The sequence below is a fragment of the Musca domestica genome, unplaced genomic scaffold (assembly GCF_030504385.1).
Source record: "Musca domestica strain aabys unplaced genomic scaffold, Musca_domestica.polishedcontigs.V.1.1 37, whole genome shotgun sequence".
Classification (NCBI taxonomy): Eukaryota; Metazoa; Arthropoda; class Insecta; order Diptera; family Muscidae; genus Musca; species Musca domestica.
The window spans coordinates 195539-221884 of record NW_026712321.1 but is presented as its reverse complement, the minus strand read 5'-3'; the positions used below and the strand labels follow the sequence as shown (position 1 = coordinate 221884).

The 26346-nt window shown below is 42.2% G+C and overlaps 1 protein-coding gene across 4 annotated transcripts in view; it reads left to right on the top strand.

The window, feature by feature from the left end:
- Positions 1-26346, top strand: part of LOC101901508 (uncharacterized) — a 138400-nt gene that overhangs the window by 30206 nt on the left and 81848 nt on the right. For all 4 annotated transcript variants that reach the window (XM_059126251.1, XM_005176817.4, XM_059126252.1 and 1 more), the window contains one exon: positions 26086-26297. In XM_059126251.1, coding sequence (XP_058982234.1) covers positions 26086-26297 — 212 coding nt within the window. The remainder of the gene's footprint in view (positions 1-26085; positions 26298-26346) is intronic.

Below are 26346 nucleotides of genomic sequence, written 5' to 3'. Positions count from 1 at the left end.
CATGTACTTTAAGGGAGGGGCTTCTCTAAGCGTAGGTGACCCCTATATACTTTTGTAGATGGTCCCTCGCAGCCATTGTAGTTAGATCCTAGGAATATTTGGAAGGTGGTCCCTATAGAAATCTATTCTTTGGAAATGGGCGCGGGAAGCATCTACTGTATTGGATATGACTCCTAGCTGCATCCATACTAATGAAGATGACTCCTAGCAACACCTACGCTTTTGAAGATGGCTACTGGAGACATCTACTATTCTGAAGTTGGTTCCTGGTGACATCTATTATTCTGTTGATGGCCCCTGGGACCATTTACGATATTCTGAATGGTGCTTGGGGTCGTCTATTTTTTGTAGATGGTGTCTGGGATCACATACTTCATTGTAAATGTCCTCTGGGGACATCTACATCATTGTAGGTGATCCCAGATGGCGTCTACTCTTTTGCAGATGATCTCTGGGATTATAAACTTTATTGTGGATCTCTCCTGAGGACATATAATCTATTGTCGATGGCCTTAGGTGTCATTAAATATTTTTCAGATGGTTACTGGTATAATTACTTTATTGCAGATGCTTCTTGGAGACATCTTTTGTAGATCTACTCTATTTTAGGGGGCCCCAAACACATCTACATCTATTGCAGAAGTTCCCAGGGGACATCTACGCTATTGTATATGGTTCCAGGGGACATGTACTTTTTTGTAGATGGTCCCAGGTGACATCTGCTCTATTGTAAATGGTCCCAGAGGATATCTACTCAATTGTAGATGTTCCCAGGGTACATCTACTTTATTGTAGATGGTCCCAGGGGACATCTACTCTATTGTAGGTGGTCCCAGGGGACATCTACTCCATTGTTGATAGTTCCAGGGGATATCTACTCTATTGTAGATGGTCCCAGGTGATATCTACTCTATTGTAGATGGTCCCAGGGCACATCTACTCCATTATAGATGGTCCCAGGGAACATCTACTCTATTATAGATGGTCCCAGGGAACATCTACTCTATTGTAGATGCTCCCAGGGGACATCTACTCTATTGTAGATGCTCGCAGGGGACATGTACTCTATTGTAGATGCTCCCAGGGGACATGTACTCTATTGTAGAAGCTCCCAGGGGACATCTACTCTATTGTAGATGGTCCCAGGGACATCTACTCCTTTGTAGATGGTCCCAAGGGACATCTACTCAATTGTAGATGGTCCCAGGGGACATCTACTCCATTGTATCTGGTTCCAGTGGACATCTACTCTATTGTAGATGTTCCCATGGGACATCTACTCTATTGTAGATTGTCCCAGGGGGACATTTACTCTATTGTAGATGGTCCCAGGGGACATCTACTCTATTGTAGATGGTCCCAGGGGACATCTACGCTTTTGTAGATGTTCCCAGTGGACATCTACTCTATTGTAGATGGTCCCAGGGGACATATATTCTATTGTAGATGGCCCCAGGGGACATCTACTCTATTGTAGGTTGTCCTAGGGGACATCTACTCTATTGTAGATGGTCCCAGGGGACATCTATTCTATTGTAGATGGTCCCAGGGGACATCTACTCTATTGTAGGTGGTCCTAGGGGATATCTACTCCATTGTAGATAGTCCCAGGGGACATCTACTCTATTGTAGATGGTCCCAGGGGACATCTACTCTATTGCAGATTGTCCCAGGGGACATCTACTCCATTGTAAATGTTCCCAGGGGACATCTACGCTTTTGTAGATGTTCCCAGTGGACATCTACGCTTTTGTAGATGTTCCCAGGGGACATCTACTCTATTGTAGATGTTCCCAGCGGACATCTACGCTATTGTAGATGTTCCCAGGGGACATCTACGCTATTGTAGATGTTTCCAGGGAACATCTACGCTATTGTAGATGTTCCCAGCGGACATCTACGCTATTGTAGATGTTCCCAGCGGACATCTACTGTATTATAGATGGTCCGAGAGAACATCTACTCTTTTGTAGATGGTCCGAGAGAACATCTATTCTTTTGTAGATGGTCCCAGGGGACATCTACTCTATTGTAGATGGTTCCAGGGGATATATTCTATTGTAGGTGTACCCAGGGGACATCTACTCTATTGTAGATAGTCCCAGCGGACATCTACTCTATTGCAGATTGTCCCAGGGGACATCTACTCCATTGTAGATGTTCCCAGGGGACATCTACTCCATTGTAGATGTTCCCAGGGGACATCTACTCTATTGTAGATGTTCCCATGGGACATCTACACTATCGTTGATGGTCCGGGAGAACATCTACTCTGTTGTAGATGGTCCCAGGGGGCATCTACTCTATTGTAGGTTGTAGGTGGGATCCTGTGTAGGAGCCGTTGTTGGTATTTACCCTATTGTGAATCGCCTCTTGTCGCATATACTCTATTGTAGATGGCCCTAGCGGCACCTACTCTCTTATAGATCTCTCCTAGCTATATTTTCTCTATTATAGATCTCCCCTGGGGGCATCTACTCCATTGTAGACAACCACTAAGGGACATCTATGTCATTGTAGATGCTTTTTTCTTCGTATTATTTTGTCCAACTTGTCACCTCCTCCCAGTTGAAGGTTGTAAACATTTCCATTTCCTCCTTAGCTATTTATTTTTCTTTAATTTTGTTTTTTTTTTTCATTCTACTTCGTTTTCTTATTGATATTTTTATGGTTGACTTATTTATAATTTTCCATGGAACTGTGTTTGTATGTCTGTCCATCCGTCCGTCGGTCGGTCTGTTTACTTGTCGATGATGCAAAAATACGAAAAAAATATATAAATTTACAATTGATGTCAATAGAGAATTGAGATTGTGCCAGTCTGTGAGAAAAAAAAAAAATTACTCACAACATGGTCAAAGAAATGATGAGGGAGGAGGGAGTGGAGTGGTGAGTAGAGGAGATATCATCATCACCCCTGGAAGTGTAGAACACATTTTTGTCAGTATGTGAAATCTTCAATCGTTGTTGATTCTTTCGCTTTCATTGCTGTCTGTCTGACTATCTGCCTCTGCGTCTGACATTGTGTCTGTCTGCCTCTGCTGCCCGGAGTTGTTATCAGCCATTTGGTTTCGGTTTGCTTCTCGGTTCCGAGATTATGGCCCAAGCACAATTGTTAAGTAAGAAGCCAAGCAAAACTCATCATATTTCCAAGATTCTTTTTTTTTTCCCTACTTTTTTTTTGGTTGAATGTCTTTCACAATTTATTTATTGTCGGCAGGGGCAACCTCTGTGTGGCGTAGCTTCACAACAAGACAGATAATACAAGTCAAAGTTGTTGCGTTATAACAACCAGAGGTTATCAGCTGGGGTCTAGCAATGAAACGTGTGTGTGAGAGTGTTGCACAGACAATCTCGCTATTATGGCTGGGTAAGGGCAAAGGTTTATTAAAGGTGGTCAATCGAGAGATTTGTATTTATATTCAGCAAAAAATAAAAACCCACAAATAGAATAGATAGAAACCCCAAGTCAACACCATTGAGAGTGAGAGCGAGAGAGAGAGGGGAGAGAGGGTGAATGAGAAAGAACAACCATTATCTGTTCGAATAATAATAGAAAGTTGCTTGTACTTCGAACGTAATATAGCTGCCTCCTGCATTGAAGGTTATTGTGTTGCGTATAATGTCCGACATTGGATCTATCATCGGAACTCAAGATTATTAGACAGTCGCATGTATACATATAACAATTTCCCAGATTATTATCTTATCAGCCTGGCTGGATGGTATTGGCTTGATGCTATTGTCACTTAATTTGTTGCCTACCATAATGCCATGTTGTTGTTTTTGTTGTTGTTTTATTTTATTGATAAATCTATAAATCTTTTTTTTTTTTTTGCTCTTATTTTTTCCCTGCTTATCTCAAGTCCATAACCCCACCCAATTAATTGGTTATACTCGAAATTATATTACTTTAACTTGCTTATAAATCAAATTCATCAAACCAATTGCCAGTGGCGGGGGAGATACTTTGATAATTATCAGAATGTTGATAATGAGGGTGCAGGCGGGGGTTATCAGAAGAGAAACAAAGAAGAAGAAACAGGCGGTCCCCGGGAGCATCTACTCTATTGTAAATGGTCCATGGGGCATCTACATTATCGTAGGTGGTCCCTGGGGACATCTATTTAAATGTAGATTGTCTATGGGGACATCTGCTTTAACGTAGATGTTCTATAGAGACATCTAAAATATCATAGATTCTCTACAGGGACATTTACTATACCGTACATGCTCCATAGCGACATGTACTCCACCGTAGATGGTATCAGAGAACATCTACTCTATTTTGATCTACTCTGAGGTGATCTACTTTAATGTAAATGGTCCATGGGAACATCTATTTTACCGCAGATGGTCCATGGAGATATCTACTTTACCGTAGACGGTCCCTGGGGACATCTACTCTAGCGTAGATGGTCCTTGGGCACATCTTCTCTACCGTAGATTATCCCTTGGGATACCGTAGATAGTCCTTAAAAACATATACTCTATTGCTGATGGCCCCTGGGAGCATATACTCCATTATAGATGGTTCCAAAAGGCCTTAACTCTATTGTATATGGACTCTTGGGAAATCCATTCTATTGTAGGCTTTTCCTCTATTGTAGATGGCCCCTGGGAGCATCTACTCTACCATAGGTGATCTGTCGGGATATCTGCTCTATTGTAGATGGACTCTGGAGCCTATAGATGATCCCTGGGAACATATTTTCTGTCGTAGATAACCCCTAGAGACATTTTTTCTACCGTAGATGGTCCCTGGGGACATCTACATTAAGGTAGATGCTCCATAGGCACGTCTACTATAATGTAGGTGCTCCATAGGTACATTTAATATATCGTAGATGGTCGCTGGGGACATATACTCTGCCGTAGATAGTCCCTGGGGACATCTACTCTGCCGTAGATGCTTCCTGGGGACATCTACTCTATCGTAGATGGTCCTTGGGAATATCTACTTTAACGTAGATGATCCATGGGAAGATCTTTTCAATCGTAGATGGCCTCTGGGAATATCTACTCTATTGTAGATGGTTCCTAAAGACCTCAACTCTATTGTGAATGACATTTGGCACATCAAATTCAATTCAGATAGTCCCTAAAGAACTCTCCTCTGTTATAGGTGGCTCCTGGCAACATTTACTATGCCATAATGGTACCTCGGGATATCTACTCTATCGTAAATGGTCTCTGGAGCCAATAAATGATCCCTCCTTTCCATTTCAAAATCTACCCTAGCGTAGACAGTTCCTGAAACATCTACTCTGCCGTGGACGTTCCATTGGGACATCTAGTCTACCGTAGATGATCCCTGGGAACATCTAATCTGTCGTAAATGGTCCCTAGGGACATCAACTCTACCGTAGAATGTCTCTAAAAACATCTACTCTGCCGTAAGTGGTCCCTGGAGACCATAGAGAGAACCCATAATAACATCAACATCATGTACATGGTACCTGAAGGCCTTAACTCTATTTTAAATGACCTCGGGATATCTTCTTTACCATAGCTGATTCGTCGTGACATATGTTCTATCGTAATTGGCCTCTAAAGCTGGTAGATGGTACCTGGGGACCATTTCTTCTCCAGTAGGTGATCCCTGGCGACATCTGCTCTACTGTTATTCAGGACATCTACTTCACTGTAGACACCTACTATATAATAATGGTCCCTCGGGACATCTACTCTATTGTAGATGGTCTTTGGAAGCCCAGTAGATGAACTCTAGAGATATTTATTCTACCGTAGATGGTCTCTGGGAAAATCTACCCTACCGTAGATAGTCCCTGAAACATCTACTCTACCGTGGACGGTCCATGGGGACATCTACACTAGCGTAGATGATTCTGGGGACATCTAATCTGCCGTAAATGGTTCCTAGGGACATCAACTCTACCGTAGAATGTCCCTAAGGACATCTACTCTACCATCTACGGTCACTAAGGACGTTTAGTCTTCCTTAGATGGTCCCTTGGAAATCTACTCTACCGTAGATTTTTTTTTTTTTTTTTTTTTTTTATTTTATTTATTTATGTATTTCAAAAAAATTACAATTCAATGAACCCGCGAAGCTTTGGGCTTGTCTGCAGGCTCGGCTTAAAAAGTAACATAAAATATGTGTCTCAATAACATCTGCCAGTTCAGCTGGTATTACATTTTAAATATTTAAATATATAAATATATACATATATACAAAATATTCATATTTAATATACAATTTTGCATCTAATATTTAATGATATTAACAATTCATATAAAGAGTCATATTATTGGCAATTTATGAAGTGGGATTTTAATGCTATTTTCTTTTTAATCTTATTTTTATTATTAAGTATAGTAAGTGGTAGCCGGTTTAGGGTAGTGGGAAGGCTTACTGCTAGCGCTCTTTTGCCATAGTCGTTTTTATAGCTGGGGACCTTACACCTTCTTTCAATTCGTCTCCGCGTATTTTGGCTGTGGTTTATATGTTGTATAAGGTTATTATCATCAGCGAATTCGTTCACAATTGTTGTTTCATATAGACTTTTGATTTTTAATATGTGTAGGTTATTGTACAGTGTTTTCGTATTGTTTGATTGAATAGAAGGCAATGTTGAATCTCGTTGATGATCTAGTGTTTGTTGCTGATTTTGTTTTGATTTATGTAAACTTTTCATGAGAGTTTTTAATATACTATTTTGTGCAGCTTCAATTGTTCTGCACCCAGCAGCATTACCCCAGGCCGTTATACCATGTCGTAAATAGGATTCTACCAAGGAGAAGTACGCTTGTCGTAAAACGTGATATGGCGCGCAATTGCTTAAATGATAGATAGCGTATGACGATTTCCGTAACTTTTTTCGTACATTTTCGATATGGGGTTTCCATTTGAAGTTACTGTCTAGTAGCACGCCGAGGTATTTATAGGTATCAACCAACTCAATTGTTGTTGTGCATTTTTCTTCGCTTTGTTGATTCGTGTGTAAGCAATCATAACCATGAAATAAAATAGATATTTCTCTGGTTGGCATATGTCTTGATCTAAAATGCATTAATTTTGTTTTATTGGCGTTTATAACAAGTCCATTATCGTGACACCATTTTGTTAGCTTATTCATTTCATTTTGCATTCTAAGTTGTGCTGAGTCTAACGCCTTATCAAAGACTATTACAGCTGTGTCATCAGCGTACGAGAAAGTTGTACTGTCGTTAAGCGATTTTACCATGTCATTTGCATATATAATACCTGGATGATGCCTGGAGACCTTAGAGAGTATCCATAAGAACATCTATTCTATTGTAGATGGTCCCGGAATGCCTTCACTCTATTGTAGATGACCTCGGGAAATCTACTCCTCGATGGCCTCTGAAGCTTGTAGATGATCCCTGGCGACCATTTCTTCTTCAGTAGATGATCCCTGAGAATATCTACTCTACCGTAGGTGGTTTTTAAGGACATTTACTCTGCTGTAGGAGTAGATGTCTCACTCTATTGCTCCTGGGGACATTTCTCGCGATATCTGCTCTATCCTAGATGGCCTCTGAAGCTTGTAGATGATCCCTGGGGACCATTTCTTCTCCAGTAGATGGTCCCTGGGGACATCTACTCTACCGTAGGTTGGCTTTCAGGACATCTACTCTACTGTAGACATCTACTGTAGGAGTAGATGTCTCACTCTATTGCTCCTGGGGACATTTCTCGCGATATCTGCTTTATCGTAGATGGCCTCTGAAGCTTGTAGATGCTCCCTGGCGACCATTTCTTCTGCAGTAGATAATCCCTGGTGACATCTACTCTACCGTAGGTGTTTTTTAGGACACCTACTCTACTGTAGACATCTACTGTAGGAGTAGATGTCTCACTCTATTGCTCCTGGGGACATTTCTCGCGATATCTGCTCTATCGTAGATGGCCTCTGAAGCATGTAGATGATCCCTGGCGACCATTTCTTCTCCAGTAGATGATCCCTGGGGACATCTACTCTACCGTAGGTGGGTTTTCAGGACATCTATTCTATGTCCATTAAGATAGATTCGAATCTATCTAGCAAATACTCAAACCACTCAGCAATTAACAGAGTACTGTTAAAATTAACAGAGTGCTGTTAAAGTTAACAGAGTTAAAAAAAAATGTTTTTTTTAGCCAAAAATATAATTTTAATTGAAAACAAATATATTTAGGTAAAAATTATAAAACTTTATGAACTTTGTTATTATTTTCACCACAAAAATGCAACATTAAGTTATACGATAAAGGCCGAGAGAGTTATTTCTGTTGGCTAGGTTATATGCTCATTGATCCTTTAAGGATAATTCTGCCGGGACAACATGGGTATCGTTGGAAAGCTTATCGACAGTGCTCTCCATAGCAACAATAAAAAGATTCAAAAATATTGCCCGATCCCTCCGAATCCACCCATTTCTGAAATTATCCTGGGGTAAGGATAATTATTCCGGCCATTACTCCTACAAGGATAAATTCTGCCGGGACAACATGGGTATCGTTGGAAAGCTTATCGAGAGTACTCTCCATAGAAATAATAAAAAGATTCAAAAATATTCCCCGATGCCGCCGAATCCACCTATTTCTGAAATTATCCTGGGGTAAGGATAATTATTCCGACCATTACTCCTACAAGGATAAATTCTGCCGGGACAACATGGGTACCGTTGAAAAGCTTATCGAGAGTACTCTCCATAGAAATAATAAAAAGTTTCAAAAATATTGCCCGATGCCGCCGAATCCACCGATTTCTGAAATTATCCTGGGGTAAGGATAATTATTCCGGCCATTACTCCTACAAGGATAAATTCTGCCGGGACAACATGGGTATCGTTGGAAAGCTTATCGACAGTGCTCTCCATAGCAATAATAAAAATATTCAAAAATATTGCCCGATGCCGCGAATCCACCCATTTCTGAAATTATCCTGGGGTAAGGATAATTATTCCGGCCATTACTCCAACAAGGATAAATTCTGCCGGGACAACATGGGTATCGTTGGAAAGCTTATCGAGAGTACTCTCCACAGAGATAATAAAAAGTTTCAAAAATATTGCCCGATGCCGCCGAATCCACCCATTTCTGAAATTATCCTGGGGTAAGGATAATTATTCCGGCCATTACTCCTACAAGGATAAATTCTGCCGGGACAACATGGGTATCGTTGGAAAGCTTATCGAGAGTACTCTCCATAGCAACAATAAAAAGATTCAAAAATATTGCCCGATGCCTCCGAATCCACCCATTTCTGAAATTATCCTGGGGTAAGGATAATTATTCCGGCCATTACTCCTACAAGGATAAATTCTGCCGGGACAACATGGGTATCGTTGGAAAGCTTATCGAGAGTACTCTCCATAGAAATAATAAAAAGATTCAAAAATATTGCCCGATCCCTCCGAATCCACCCATTTCTGAAATTATCCTGGGGTAAGGATAATTATTCCGGCCATTACTCCTACAAGGATAAATTCTGCCGGGACAACATGGGTATCGTTGGAAAGCTTATCGACAGTGTTCTCCATAGCAATAATAAAAAGATTCAAAAATATTGCCCGATGCCGCCGAATCCACCCATTTCTGAAATTATCCTGGGGTAAGGATAATTATTCCGGCCATTACTCCTACAAGGATAAATTCTGCCGGGACAACATGGGTATCGTTGGAAAGCTTATCGAGAGTACTCTCCATAGCAACAATAAAAAGATTCAAAAATATTGCCCGATGCCGCCGAATCCACCCATTTCTGAAATTATCCTGGGGTAAGGATAATTATTCCGGCCATTACTCCAACAAGGATAAATTCTGCCGGGACAACATGGGTACCGTTGGAAAGCTTATCGAGAGTACTCTCCATAGAAATAATAAAAAGATTCAAAAATATTACCCGATGCCGCCGAATCCACCTATTTCTGAAATTATCCTTTCAGAAATGGGTGGATTCGGCGGCATCGGGCAATATTTTGAATCTTTTTATTGTTGCTATGGAGAGCACTGTCGATAAGCTTTCCAACGATACCCATGTTGTCCCGGCAGAATTTATCCTTGTAGGAGTAATGGCCGGAATAATTATCCTTACCCCAGGATAATTTCAGAAATGGGTGGATTCGGCGGCATCGGGGAATATTTTTGAATCTTTTTATTATTTCTATGGAGAGTACTCTCGATAAGCTTTTCAACGGTTCCCATGTTGTCCCGGCAGAATTTATCCTTGTTGGAGTAATGGCCGGAATAATTATCCTTACCCCAGGATAATTTCAGAAATGGGTGGATTCGCGGCATCGGGCAATATTTTTGAATATTTTTATTATTGCTATGGAGAGCACTGTCGATAAGCTTTCCAACGATACCCATGTTGTCCCGGCAGAATTTATCCTTGTAGGAGTAATGGCCGGAATAATTATCCTTACCCCAGGATAATTTCAGAAATCGGTGGATTCGGCGGCATCGGGCAATATTTTTGAAACTTTTTATTATTTCTATGGAGAGTACTCTCGATAAGCTTTTCAACGGTACCCATGTTGTCCCGGCAGAATTTATCCTTGTAGGAGTAATGGTCGGAATAATTATCCTTACCCCAGGATAATTTCAGAAATAGGTGGATTCGGCGGCATCGGGGAATATTTTTGAATCTTTTTATTATTTCTATGGAGAGTACTCTCGATAAGCTTTCCAACGATACCCATGTTGTCCCGGCAGAATTATCCTTAAAGGATCAATGAGCATATAACCTAGCCAACAGAAATAACTCTCTCGGCCTTTATCGTATAACTTAATGTTGCATTTTTGTGGTGAAAATAATAACAAAGTTCATAAAGTTTTATAATTTTTACTTAAATATATTTGTTTTCAATTAAAATTATATTTTTGGCTAAAAAAAACATTTTTTTTTAACTCTGTTAACTTTAACAGCACTCTGTTAATTTTAACAGTACTCTGTTAATTGCTGAGTGGTTTGAGTATTTGCTAGATAGATTCGAATCTATCTTAATGGACATATCTATTCTACTGTAGACATCTACTGTAGGAGGAGTAGATGTCTCAGTCTATTGCTCCTGGGGACATTTCTCGCGATATCTGTTCTATCGTAGATGGTCTCTGAAGCTTGTAGATGATCCCTGGCGACCATTTCTTCTTCAGTAGATGATCCCCGAGGACATCTACTCTACTGTAGCTGGTTTTTCAGGACACCTACTCTACTGTAGACATCTACTGTAGGAGTAGATGTCTCACTCTATGACTCCTGGGGAAATTTCTCTGGGGTATATGGCCTCTCACGACATCTACACCTTTGTAGATGACCTCTTAAGGCATCTATTCTAATGCAGATGGCTCTTGGGGAGATCAATCCCTTTTTTAAGTTACCCCTGGCGGCATCTTCTCTTTTATAGATGAACCCTGGGAGAATCTACTCTACTATGACCTTTTAAGGCATCTCTTAGGGCATCTCTTAAGGCATCTATTCTAATGCAGATGGCTCTTGGGGACATCGATCCCTTTTTAAAGTGGACCTGGAGGCATTGGGGAGATCAATCCCTTTTTAAGTTACCCCTGGCGGCATCTGCTCTACCATAGACGATCCCTGGGATAATCTACTCTACTATGACCTCTTAAGGCATCTCTTAAGGCATCTATTCTAATGCAGATGGGTCTTGGGGACGTCGATCCCTTTTTAAAGTGGCCCTGGAGGCATTGGGGAGATCAGTCACTTTTTAAGTTACCCCTGGCGGCATCTGCTCTACCATAGACGATCCCTGGGAGAATCTACTCTACTATGACCTCTTAAGGCATATCTTAAGACATATATTCTAATGCAGATGGCTCTTGGGCACATCGATCCCTTTTTAAAGTGGCCCTGGAGGCATTGGGGAGATCAGTCACTTTTTAAGTTACCCCTGGCGGCATCTGCTCTATCATAGACGATCCCTGGGAGAATCTACTCTACTATGACCTCTTAAGGCATATCTTAAGACATCTATTCTAATGCAGATCTAATGTCTTGGGGACATCGATCCCTTTTAAAGATGCCCCTGGAGGCATCTGCTCTATCATAGATGATCCTTGAGAGAATTTACTCTACCATAAATGCCAGGGGTCTTCTGGGGAACTCCTTTGCCCATCCAGATTCCGTCATACAAATCTCTATCCACAAAAGCTGAGTTTGAAGATTTCTTCTTTCCCAAAAATTCCCCACTCAAATCCACTTGCAGGCAGGCAGGTCAATGTCTTATTTTTTAATCAATTATACAGGTTCAGAAAAGTCAAACATTTCAATAGACCATTTATTAAAAAAATGAATGACAACAAAGGCAACAACAATTAAAGCAGCCAGTCAGCCAGCAGGTATAATTTTTCAAAATAAAATTAGTAACAAATCAAACTCTCGATTACCCTAAACATTAACCTTAATTAGCAACGCTGTGAACGGCTGAGCAACAACAAAGACAACAACAACAAGAGTGGAGAATTCCAGTTAATAATATTCAACTATTCCATTATTGGTGTTGTTATTGTTGTTGGCATTGTTCTTAAATAATAGTCATAGTAGCGTAAAAACAGCAACAACAACAGCAACACCCATTCAAAAAAAAAAAAAAAATAGTTAATTATAGCCACCATTTCGAACACACAACGACGACGGCGGCGGTGGCGGCGTCTCAGGCTCTCCTCTAGTTTACTAAACCCGGTCATAATTATCGACAATTATCAATAACACTCAAAACAGAACACAACAACAACAACAATAAAAACACCATAAAATAGGTGAAACAAAATAACAACAACAGCAACAACCAAGAACAAGAATAAACATTCCAACTCAAAGCAAAAAAACAAAAACAAAAAAGTAAACAATAAAAATAGATGATAAATGTTAGAGAAAACCAGATATAAAAATAGAATAAACATTAAAACAAATTAAATATTGACTAAGCAGCAACAAAAACAGCAACAACAACAAGACCAAAGCCATAAAAAAGAAACCTGAAAAAACCGGGGGAGCAAAAAAAAAAAAAAAAAAACTCAAACCCCAACCACCATCACCACACAGTGTTTGTTTTTGGCCATGCCGATGATGACGACAATCGATGGCTTGAGGCGAGGAAATCCAACAGCCACAAAGAATGAAATGCGGTTGCGGTTGGGAACGATAACCAGATTGTAGAAGTTTAAAAAACAAAAATTGGAACTAAGCTTATCTGGATAATGGAAATCGTAATTCAGCTGGGCTGAATAGAAGTTTTTCCCAAGGTGAAACCTTAGCCGTATAACCGATACTCCAGGACCATAGATGTTGTAGATTCTTTGATAGGTCAACCGGCTCTAATGTAAATGACCCCTGGCGCCATCTACACTAATGTCAATGGCCCCTGGCGTCATCTACACTATTGTAGATGTGCCCTGGCGTCATCTACACTAGTGTAGATGGCCCCTCGGGTCATCTACACTACTGTAAATGGCCCCTGGCGTCATCTACACTAGTGTAGATGGCCCCTCGGGTCATCTACACTACTGTAAATGGCCCCTGGCGTCATCTACACTATTGTAGATGGCCCCTGGCGTCATCTACACTATTGTAGATGGCCCCTGGCGTCATCTACACTATTGTAGATGTCCCCTCGGGTCATCTACACTAATGTAAATGGCGCCTGGCGTCATCTACACTATTGTAAATGTCCCCTCGGGTCATCTAAACTATTGTAGATGTCCCCTGGTGTCATCTACACTATTGTAGATGTCCCCTGGCATCATCTACACTATTGTAGATGTCCCCTGGCGTCATCTACACTACTGTAGATGGCCCCTGTCATCATCTACACTTCTGTAGATGGCCCTTGGCATCATATACACTTCTGTAGATGGCCCCTGGCATCATCTACACTTCCGTAGATGGCCCCTGGCTTCATCTACACTATTGTAGATGTCCTCCGGCGTCATCCAGACTTCCGTAGATGTCCCCTAGGGTCATCTACACTACTGTAGATGTCCCCTTGGGTCATCTACACTACTGTAGATGTCCCCTGGTGTCATCTCCATTATTGAAGATGTCCCCTGGCGTCATCTACACTACTGTAGATGGCCCCTGGCATCATCTACACTATTGTAGATGTCCTCTGGCTTCATCTACACTATTGTAGATGTCCCTTGGCTTCATCTACACTATTGTAGATGTCCCTGGCTTTATCTACACTATTGTAGATGTCCCTGGCTTTATCTACACTATTGTAGATGTCCCCTGGCGTCATCTACACTTCTGTAGATGGCCCCTGGCGTCATCTACTCTACTGTAGATATCCTCTGGCGTCATCTACTCCACTGTAGATGTCCCCTAGGGTCATCTACTCCACTGTAGATGTCCCCTAGGGTCATCTACTCTACGGTAGATGTCCCCTGGCGTCATCTACACTACTGTAGATGTCCCGTAGCGTCATCTACTCCACGGTAGATGTCCCGTAGGGTCATCTACTCTACAGTAGATGTCCCGTAGATGTCGCCTGGCTTCATCTACACCACTGTAGATGTCGCCAGGCTTCATCTAAACCACTGTAGATGTCGCCTGGCGTCATCCACTCCACGGTAGATGTCCCGTAGGGTCATCTACTCTACAGTAGATGTCCCGTAGGGTCATCTACTCTACGGTAGATGTCCCGTAGGGTCATCTACTCTACGGTAGATGTCCCGTAGGGTCATCTACTCTACGGTAGATGTCACGTAGGGTCATCTACTCTACAGTAAATGTCCCGTAGGGTCATCTACTCTACGGTAGATGTTCCGTAGGGTCATCTATTCTACGGTAGATGTCCCGTAGGGTCATCTACTCTACAGTAGATGTCCCGTAGGGTCATCTACTCTACAGTAGATGTCCCGTAGGGTCATCTACTCTACAGTAGATGTCTCCAAGGGTCATCTACTCTACAGTAGATGTCTCGAAGGGTCATCTACTCTACAGTAGATGTCCCGTAGGGTTATCTACTCTACGGTAGATGTCCCCTGGCGTCATCTACACTACCGTAGATGTTCCTGGCATCATCTACACTTCTGTAGATGGCCCCTGGCACCATTTACACTACTTTAGATGACCCCTTGGGTCATCTACACTACTGTAGATGTCCCCTTGGGTCATCTACACTACTGTAGATGTCCCCTGGTGTCATCTCCATTATTGTTGAAGGCCCCTAGGTTCATCTACTCTATGGCAGATGTCCTCTAGGGTCATCTACACGACTGTAGATGTCACCTGGCGTCATCTACACTACTGTAGATGTCCCCTGGGGTCATCTACACTACTGCAGATGTCCCCTGGCGTCATCTACACTACTGTAAATATCTCCTGGCGTCATCTACACTATTGACGATGTCCCCTGGCGTCATCTACTCGACTGTAGATGGCCCTGGCATCATCTACTCGACTGTAGATGGCCCCAGGCATCATCTACGCTATTGTAGATGTCTCCTGGCATCATCTACTCGATGGCCCCTGGCATCATCTACTCGACTGTAGATGGCCCCTGGCATCATCTACTCGACTGTAGATGGCCCCTGGCATCATCTACTCGACTGTAGATGGCCCCTGGCATCATCTACTCGACTGTAGATGGCCCCTGGCATCATCTACTCGACTGTAGATGGCACCTGGCTTCATCTACACTATTGTAGATGGCACCTGGCTTCATCTACACTATTGTAGATGGCACCTGGATTCATCTACACTATTGTAGATGGCACCTGGCTTCATCTACACTATTGTAGATGGCACCTGGCTTCATCTACACTATTGTAGATGGCACCTGGCTTCATCTACACTATTGTAGATGGCACCTGGCTTCATCTACACTATTGTAGATGGCACCTGGCTTCATCTACACTATTGTAGATGGCACCTGGCTTCATCTACACTATTGTAGATGGCACCTGGCTTCATCTACACTATTGTAGATGGCACCTGGCGTCATCTACTCTACTGTAGATGTCCCGTGGCGTCATCTACTCTACTGTAGATGTCCCCTGGCGTCATCTACTCTACTGTAGATGTCCCCCAGCAAAATCTACTCTACTGTAGATGTCCCCTGGCAACATCTACTCTACTGTAGATGTCCCCTAGGGTCATCTACTCTACTGTAGATGTCCCCTAGGGACATATACTCTACTGAAGATATTTCCTAGGGCCATCTACTCTACTGTAGATGTTTCCTAGGGTCATCAACTCGAATGTAGATGTCCCTTAGGGTCATCTACTCTACTGTAAATGTCACCTAGGGGACTGTAGATGACCCCTGAGGTCATGTTCCCTTGTGTAGATGGTTTCTGATGACATCTACTCTACTGTAGATGTCCTCTTTGGCTCTTTCACTCTCTATATATGGCTGCTGGGAGGGATCTACTTTAATCTAGGTTGCCCCTGGGTTGCTAAATCCTCCCTTCTTCCAGTCTGCATTGTGGAAATCTTAATCAACAAATTCCCCTTGTCCTTTGCATGTTTCAAAGTCATTATTCTAATTATTGTACCATGCCCCATTAAAATAATAACCATTTGACGTGGTTAAATGAAAACAATTACGGTCATCAAGATTCCAAGAAAATTTGAAGCACAGTGCTTGGAGAGGGCTCTTAAGGTTGTCACTTGAAATTGTTTGGATTTTTGAAAAAGATACGAGGGCTGTTGCGATGAGAAAATCTTCTTTTCTCTTTCCTCCCCGCTCTCTCTCTATAACTTTCTCTCTTGCATTCGTTTTGTAAATTTAGAGATAATTCGTAAAGATTCAATCTTTCAAATGTCTACGTCTGTTTGTGGCCACTGTGCGTCATACCTCTCTCTGTTCATATCTATGTGAGTGACTGTCATGACGATGACTTTTTCAAACACGAGGTGTTTTATTTAATCTAGACATACCTCTCGATTCTATCGAGACAATGAAAAATAACAACAATCTTACCACCACCGACAATTTGGTAAGAAAATCCAGATAATACCAGACGCATATTTGCAGTAGAAAATGGAAGAAAGGGCGGACAGCCGGACAAACAATGGGGTATTTAAAAACAAACAGATTTCTATTAACTGCTTCGTTTGGCTTTAATTTGGTTTATTTGCTGACATTGGTGTTGTTGTTGTTGTTGTAGCTGTTGTTTGTTTATTTATTTTATATGGCACCCTATATTGTATATTTGGCAAATATATAAATTGGGTCTGCCGGTCTTTAATTTTCACTGCTTTTACTGTCCCCCTGCCTCCCTGCTTCCCTCCTCTGGCCAACCAAACCTCTGGCTGTTTTTGGTAATAAACAATCAGTGATAATATCAAAGAAAGCGGCCGGAGGCAGTTCTGCTGAGTGGATAATAGGTGGGTTTTTTTCCAATTCAAATACAGGGTGAGATAAAAAAAAACTGCAACAAAGTCAAACGAAATAATTTTTACATTTTTTTTTTAATTTTTGCGAATGAAAACAAAAAATGTCGGATATAACATCAAATTTTTAGAATATGTTTAGATTTGTTCGAATTGGCCATTTTTGGCACGAATTATGGCCTTCTAAGGGCCAATGAAACCGTCACACGCTGGCCGAATGTTGCTCTGCGGTATTTTGGCCCATTCCCGGCGAAGCGCTTGCTTGAGGGGATCGACACTTTGGTATTTTTTAGTGTCAACCTTGCTTCCCAAAATACTCCAGACACAACAGTCCAACGGATTGATATCCAGAGATTTTGGTGGCCATGGTGAGCTGGAAATGAAGCGATGAACCTCATTTTGTAACCATTCTTAGGGTGGAGCGTGCTGAGTGCAATGGTGCCTGGAGTCCTGTTGAAATATCCAAGGTCTGCGGCCAAAATGTTTGCTTGCCCAAGGCTTTAATACACCCCTCCAGAATATGTTCGACACTTTGGTATTTTTTAGTGTCAACCTTGCTTTCCAAAATACTCCAGACCCAATAGTCCAACGGATTGGTGTATCCGGAGATTTTGGTGGCCATGGTGCGCTGGAAATGAAGCGAAGAACCTCATTTTGTAACCATTCTTGGCTGGCGAGTGCTGAGTGCAATGGTGCCTGGAGTCCTGTTGAAATGTCCAAGGTCTGCGGCCAAAATGTATGCTTGCCCAAGGCTTTAATATACCCTCCAGAATATGTTCGCCACTTTGGTATTTTTTAGTGCCAACCTCGCTTTTAAAAATACTCCAGACACAATAGTCCAACGGATTGGTGTATCCGGAGACTTTGGTTGCCATGGTGCGCTGGAAATGAAGCGAGGAACCTCATTTTGTAACCATTCTTGGCTGCCGAGTGCTGAGTGCAATGGTGCCTGGAGTCCTGTTGAAATGTCCAAGGTCTGTGGCCAAAATGTTTGCTTGCACAAGGCTTTAATACACCCCTTCAGAATATTTTCGCGATAATATTCGGCATTTATTCTGATGCCATGGTGGATTAATACGAGTCCTGTTGGAATGTCCAAGGTCTGTGGCCAAAATGTTTGCTTGCCCAAGGCTTTAATACACCCTCCAGAATATTTTCGCCATATATTCGTCATTTCTTCTGATGCCATGGTCGATTATACGGAGAGCGACCATCGGCTGTTATGGCGGCCCACACCATCACCATGGCCGGCTTAAGGCGCGTGCTGAGTCCTGTTGGAATGTCCATGGTTTGCGGCCAAAATGTTTGCGTGCCCAAGGCTTTAATACAGCCTCCAGAATATTTTTGCGATAATATTCGGCAATTGCGGCCAAAATGTTTGCGTGCCCAAGGCTTTAATACACCCCCCAGAATATTTTCGCGATAAAATTCAGCATTTATTCTGATGCCACGGTCGATTAAAACGAGCGGAGAGCGACCATCGGCTGTTATGGCAGCCCACACCATCACAATGGCCGGCGCTTGAGTTCTGGTGGCCAACCGAAGTCGGTGCACATTTTCAGCTGACCTCCTCTTTGGCAAGTAAACACGAGCGGATCATTTTGTTTGTTTATAAATACACCCCTTCAGAATATTTTCGCGATAATATTCGGCATTTATTCTGATGCCATGGTTGATTAATTCGATCGAAGAGCGATCAACGGCTGTTATGGCGGCTCACACCATCACCATGGCCGGCTTGAGGCGCGTGCTGAGTCCTGTTGGAATGTCCATGGTTTGCGGCCAAAATGTTTGCGTGCCCAAGGCTTTAATACACCCTCCAGAATATTTTTGCGATAATATTCGGCAATTGCGGCCCAAGTTTTTGCTTGCCCAAGGCTTTAATACACCCTCCAGAATATTTTCGCATTAATATTCGTCATTTCTTCTGATGCTACCACGGTCGATTAATACGAGTGGAGAGTGACCATCGACTGTTATGGCGGTCCACACCATCACCATGGCCGGCGCTTGAGTTCTGGTGGCCAACCGAAGTCGGTGCACATTTTCAGCTGACCTCCTCTTTGGCAAGTAAACACGAGCGGATCATTTTGTTTGTTTATAAATACAACCCTTCAGAATATTTTCGCGATAATATTCGGCATTTATTCTGATGCCATGGTTGATTAATTCGATCGAAGAGCGATCAACGGCTGTTATGGCGGCTCACACCATCACCATGGCCGGATTGAGGCGCGTGCTGAGTCCTGTTGGAATGTCCATGATTTACGGCCAAAATGTATGCTTGCCCAAGGCTTTAATACACCCTCCAGAATATTTTTCTCGATAATATTCGGCATTTATTCTGATGTCATGGTCTATTAATACGAGTCTTGTCGGAATGTCCAAGGTCTGCGGCCAAAATGTGTGCATGTCCAAGGCTTTAATATACCCTCCAGAATATTTTCGCGATAATATTCGGCATTTATTCTGATGCCATGGTCGATTAATTCGAGCGAAGAGCGACCATCGGCTGTTATGGCGGCCCATACCAACACCACGGCCGGCTTGAGGCGCGTGCTGAATCCTGTTGGAATGTCCATGGTTTGTGGCCAAAATGTTTGCGTGCCCAAGGCTTTAATACACCCTCCAGAATATTTTTGCGATAATATTCGGCAATTGCGGCCCAAGTTTTTGCTTGCCCAAGGCTTTAATACACCCTCCAGAATATTTTCGCGATAAAATTCAGCATTTATTCTGATGCCATGGTCGATTAATACGAGTGGAGAGTGACCATCGGCTGTTATGGTGGCCCACACCATCACAATGGCCGGCGCTTGAGTTCTGGTGGCCAACCGCACATTTCAGCACATTTTCAGCTGACCTCTTTGCCAAGTAAACACGAGCGGCCAAAATATTTGCTTGCCCTAGGCTTTAATACACCCTCCAGAATATTTTCGCCATATATTCGGCATTTATTCTGATGCCACGGTCGATTAATACGAGCGGAGAGCGACTATCGGCTGTTATGGCGGTCCACACCATCACCATGGCCGGCGCTTGAGTTCTGGTGGCCAACCGAAATCGGTGCACATTTTCAGCTGACCTCTTTGGGAAGTAAACCCGCTCATTTTGTTTGTTTACAAACTGCTTGACAACGAATGTTTTCTCATCGGCGAAAACCAAATTCGGCAGTTCACCACTTTCGGCCAAGCGAAGCAACTCCTTAGCTCTTTTGAGCCTATTTTCTTTCTGTTGCGGTGTAAGTTCTTGCACTTTTTGGAGTTTCAATGGCTTTACCCCGAGCTCATTTTTCAATATTTGCCGAATGGAATATTGCGATATGTTCAGCTCACGTGCCATTTTTCGGCCACTACGACGCGCGGGTTTCTCATCGGAGAAAACCAAATTCGGTAGCTCACCACTTTCGGCCAAGCGAAGTAACTCTTTAGCTGTTTTGAGTCTATTTTCTTTCGGTGATGCGGTGTAAGTTCTTGCATTTTTTGGGATTTCAATGGTTTTACCCCGAGCTCATTTTTCAATATTTGCCGAATGGAATATTGCGATATGTTCAGCTCACTAGCCATTTTTCGGCCTCGGCGACGCGCGGGTTTCGATCAAGTCGCTTCTTTACTTTTCGAATCATTTCTGCTGATGTTGCTGTTTTCTTTCGTCCACTTCCTTGACGTCGGACCTCCCAATATTCGGAATTTTGATGATTTTAGCCTCATTATTTAACGGAATTATTTCAAATTACGTATTTAGAGTTCGTAATGGAAACTACAGTTAGTGACAGAAAATTGTCTATGTAGGTACAGGTCTTCATATAGGTCCCATCTATCAGTACCTCCCTATATTCGGTAGGTACAATACCCACGAAAATTTTTGGAGAGGTCGTATTTGACGTTCGTAATGTATCCTATAGCCTGTGACAGAAAATTGTCTATGCTGGTCCAGGTTTTCGCACAGCTCCGTTATAACGGTACCTCCCTATATACCGTAGCTACATTATTCACCGTTTATTTCAAGTTTCGACTTTGAATATGGTAATGACTTATGACAAACAAGGCCTATGTAGGTCCATGTCGTATAGACCCCAATATAACGGCTATATTCGGTATTTTAAAAATTTTAACAGAATTTTTTAAGGACTTTATTTTTTGAAATTGTCCAAATTCGTTCCAAATGGTGGAGGGTATTCAAAGTTCGGCCCGGCCGAACTTACTGCTTTTTAACTTGTTTTTTTCTGGAGAATTATCAGCAAAATGCTTCTGTACTCTTGTAAACAATATTATGAGCTGTCACTGGAATAATTTTAACAGCTGTCGGACGAGTGGCTTAGAAATGACAGCAGTCTGAAGTTGGTTGCAGTTTTTTCATCTCAACCTGTAACTATTTACTTCAGAGAGGTTTCGTTGGGAAACCTCTCTTTTTCACCGGATGCATTAGGGTTTTCCTGAGAAATCGTCCATTCAGCCTTCCTCTATAAAAAAGACCCTAAATTCGGTTTTTCGAAAAAAAACTCGCCTATTATCGTTAGTAATATATTCCAACATATGGTTCGGTTATCGCTCCAGTCGTCGTCAAGTGCTATCTTATCTTGAGCCAATATTCATACATTATGTTTATTACGGGTACTTAAAATAATAATAATAAGAACGATGATGATGATGATGAAGTCCATAAACCAACTGCTCATTTCAAGTAAATTCTGGCATTTCTGTTTTTGGTAAAATATTTTGTGTTGTTGTTATTTTTTGTCACCGTTTTTGTTGTTGTTGACGTGTTGTATTTCACTTGAATTCTTATTGTGTGTTGACATTGTACTCCATATTGTGTCACTGATAAGAACTTGCTCTCTCTCCCCCTCTCTCTCCAGTCAGGCAAAACGCGAAGCCTCAGTGGCTGGGTGGAAGAAAGTGAGAGGGGGGAGCCTAGGGGGTAATACCACCATGATATCTGGTATTGTTTTAGTTTTTTTTGTTCTGCTGTTCACTTTGTATTCATTTGTTTAACAATTCCAGACAAATGTTTAATTAGATCATTATTTATAGCACAATCATTTTTTTATTATTCTCGCGTCTCCCCTTTTCTCTCCCTCTCTCTCTCTTTCCCGTCCCTCATCATTTGTGCGTAGCTTGAGGGATTTTGAGTAATGCCACAATAAAAATAAAATAATGTGGGTTTTATTTACCATATTATGGAAGCGATAAGGTATGGCTTAGCTGGTTTGAAACAGCCTAGATGAGGGATAAAAAGATAGAGGACAGGTGTGAAGAATGGCAAGGCCAAATAATGGGAGATTTGCTAGTGGAGAGGAGGTTTTCTACAGAAACCTCCATTCAGAGGGTTGAATTGAAGATTTCCTACAGGGTAGCTACTTCTCAGTAGGGGTCTCGGTAGGCAATTACTCTAAATCAGCGGCCACTGTGGCTTCCTCCTGTACAGCAGAGGCCTCTTACGTAAGCTATTTTGCAGCAAAGTTCTCTGAGGCCAGTTACTCTACAAGAGCGACCTCTGAGGCCAGCTAGTCTACAGCGGGGGACTGTACAGCAGAGCGGGGGCCTGTACAGCAGAGGCCTCTTACGTAAGCTATTTTGCAGCAAAGTTCTCTGAGGCCAGTTACTCTACAAGAGCGACCTTTGAGCCCAGTTACTCTACAGCGGGGAGCTCTGAGACCATATACTCTACAGTAGCTACCTCTGAGGCCAGTTACTCTACACAGGAGGCTGCTGAGGCTAACTATTCTACAGTAGTGTTATCTGAGCCCAGTTACTCTACAGCGGGGAGCTCTGAGACCAGTTGCTCTGTGGTCAGCTATACCACAGTAGCGCCCTCTTAGGTCACCTGCTCTACACAAACGACCTCTGAGGTCTACAGCTGGGGCCTCTGAGTCCAGCTACTCTACAAGAGCGACATCTGAGGCCAGCTAACGGGGGACTCTGAGGCCAGTTACTCTACATAGGCGGCTTCAGAGGCTAACTACTCCACAGTATGGTCCTCTGAACCCAGCTACTCTACAGAGGAGAGCTCTGAGGCCAGTTGCTCTACAAAAGCGACCTCTGTGGCCAGTTATACTACAGTAGCGACCTCTTAGGTCAGCTGCTCTACACTAACAAACTCTGAGGTCTATAGCGGGGTCCTCTGAGGCTAACTACTCTACCAGAGCCACTTCTGAGGCCAGCTACACTACAGTAGTTACATCAGAGACCAGCTACTCTACAAGAGCGACCTCTAAGGCCAGTTAGCGGGAGTCTCTGAGGCATGTTACTCTACACAGCAGCTTTTGAGGCTAACTACTCTACAGCAGGGTCCTCTAAGCCCAGCTACTGTACAGTAGCGACCTCTGAGGCCGGTTGCTCTACCGGAGCGACCACTGTGACTAGCTACACTACAGTAGCGTCCTCTTAGGTCAGCTGCTCTACACTAACGACCTCTGAGGTCAACAGCAGCGGGTTCTAAGACAAGCTACTTCTTAGCAGTGACCTCAAAGGCTAGCTATATCTCAGCAGCGGTCACTGAGATCAGGCGCTCTACTACAACGCCCTCTAAGGCCAGCTACTATACAGTGGGGTAGAGCAGAAGGTCGACTTCTCATAGCAAAACAGATGGTATTCTTCTCATAGAAGGCTTCAAGGCATATTTTCAAAGAAGACTTCAGAAGGTCTTTTCACAGAAGACCGGAAGTTTCTTTTCTTAGAAGACCAGGAGATCTTCTTCTCACGGAAGGCCAGAAAGTCGTCTTTTAATAGATGACCAGGAGGTCTTCTTTTCACAGAAGCGCAGAAGGTCTTCTTCTCATAAAAGAACAGAAGGTCTTTTTCTCACAGAAGGCCAGGAGGTCGTATTTTTATAAATGACCAGGAGGTCACAGAATACCAGAAGGTCTTCTTTTCATAGAAGGTCATATTTTCACACAAGACCAGAAGTTCTTCTTCTCACGGTCACAGAATACCAGAAGGTCTTCTTCTCATAGAAGACCAGAAGGTCTTCATCTCACAAAAGACCAGAAGGCCTTCTTCTCATAGAAGGCCAGAAGGTCTTCTCATAGAAGACCAGAAGGTCTTTTTTTATAAAAGACTAGAAGGTCTTCTTTTCATAAAAGACCGGAATGTCTTCTTCCGCTGAACACCAGAAGGTCGTCTTTTCATAGAAGACTAGAAGGTCGTCTTTTCATAGAATACAAGAAGGTTGTCTTTTCATAGAAGTCCAGAAGGTCTTCTCAGAGAAGGCCAGAAGGTTTTCTCAAAGAAAGCCTGACAAGGCCATCTCATAGGAGACCAGATGATCTTCTATAGGATATCAGAATGTCTTCCAAAAGAAGTCGTCAGAAGTTCTTCTTATAAAAGCCCTCGGATGCAATTCATCTCATAAAAGGCCTCAAGGGATCTTTTCAAAGAAGACCTCAGAACATATTTTTTTTTCAGAAAACCAGAAGGTTTACTTCTCACAGAAGACCTGAAGGGCTTCTTAAAAAAAGATCGGAAGGTCTTCTTCTTACGGAAGACCAGAAGCTCGTCTTTTCACAGAATACCAGAAGGTTTTCTTCTCATAGGAGAACAGAAGATGTTATTCTCACAGAAGACCAGAAGGTCTTCTTTACATAGAAGACCAGAATGTCTTCTCAGAGAAGGCCAGAAGGTTTTCTCAAAGAATACCACACAAGGTCTTCTCATAGAAGTCCAGACGATCTTCTCTTATACTATCTCAGAATATCTTCTTAAAGAACTCTTCGGAAGGCCTTCCCCTAAAAGACCTCAGAAACACTTCTTATAAAAGACCTTAGTAGGTTTTCTTTTCATGGAAGAACAGAAAATCTTTTTCGACCTCAGAAGGTCTTCTCTTAGAAGATCAAAAAATCTCTTAGGGGTCGCTAATAGAACACGGAATTTGAGAAGGCCTTCCCAAAAAAGAGTCCAGAAGGACTCTTTTTTTAAGAGACCTCAAAAGATGTCCAGAAGGCTTTCCTACTGAATACCTCAAAAAGTGTCATGGAAGACCTCTTAAAGCTCTTCTCTCAGCTGGGCTGAAAAGACGAAGATTTCACCTGGGCAGAATTTCCGATTTCTCAAAATCTTGATAATTTTTTGACATTTCGTTAAACAAAAAAAAAAAAAAAAAGGAAAAATAAATGTCAAATATTTGCCCAAGTGCTGTGCTATTTGAGCACCACCTTTTTAAATGTTAATTTCTTATCAGATCCGTATTTTTTTTTTCTTTCTCAAAAATCATGACGTTCCCCATTTGCGGTCTCCTACCCATTTTTTGTTTTGTTCTTATCTCTAAAACTGCCCACTTAAATGGGCTTAACGCCTCAGTTTGTTTGGTTTTCATTTTTTTTTCGGTTGGCTCATAAGCCCCCCATACTTGTGTTCCACAAACACCCATATTAAGGGCTTATTTCCAAATATGAATTATGGATATTGAACAATCAGGCAAACACAAGCATGCATGTCTTCATTCGTTTTGAGTGAAGTGAGAGAAGAGAATTGTTTACTCAAGTACTTGTCATATTAAAAACAAAGATAGTTAACTGTGATAATAATCTGGGTAAATATTTGATAAGCTGGTTGACAGCTGTTGGTGTGGGTTTTGGGAAGATGGTGGCGGTGGAGGCGACAACGACAACGATGGCAAGAGGATGACAGGCCTTTAGACGAGTTCTACTCTTGATATTTGTATTTGTTAATAAATAAATTTTAAAATAGTTGAAAATGTTTATTTAATAATCACGTTCCTGTGTTGTTTTTGTTGCTTCCTCGCCTTCCTTATTTAGACATGTGAGAGCAATTCGAATCACTCATCCAGTCAGCAGCCAAGGGATTTGAAGAATTTGCGTAACAATGATTCACGGCCAACAACGCCAAATACCCAACAACAACAGCAGCAGCAGCAACAACAACAATCACAACAATATCAAGCCTCGGTGACCGCATCTCCAGGTCAACAGCAGCAACAGCAACTGGAAAATGGCCATGGCCAATATCCGTAAGTCTAAGAATTTCTTATCCAGCAATTATTTTGACTCATCACACCT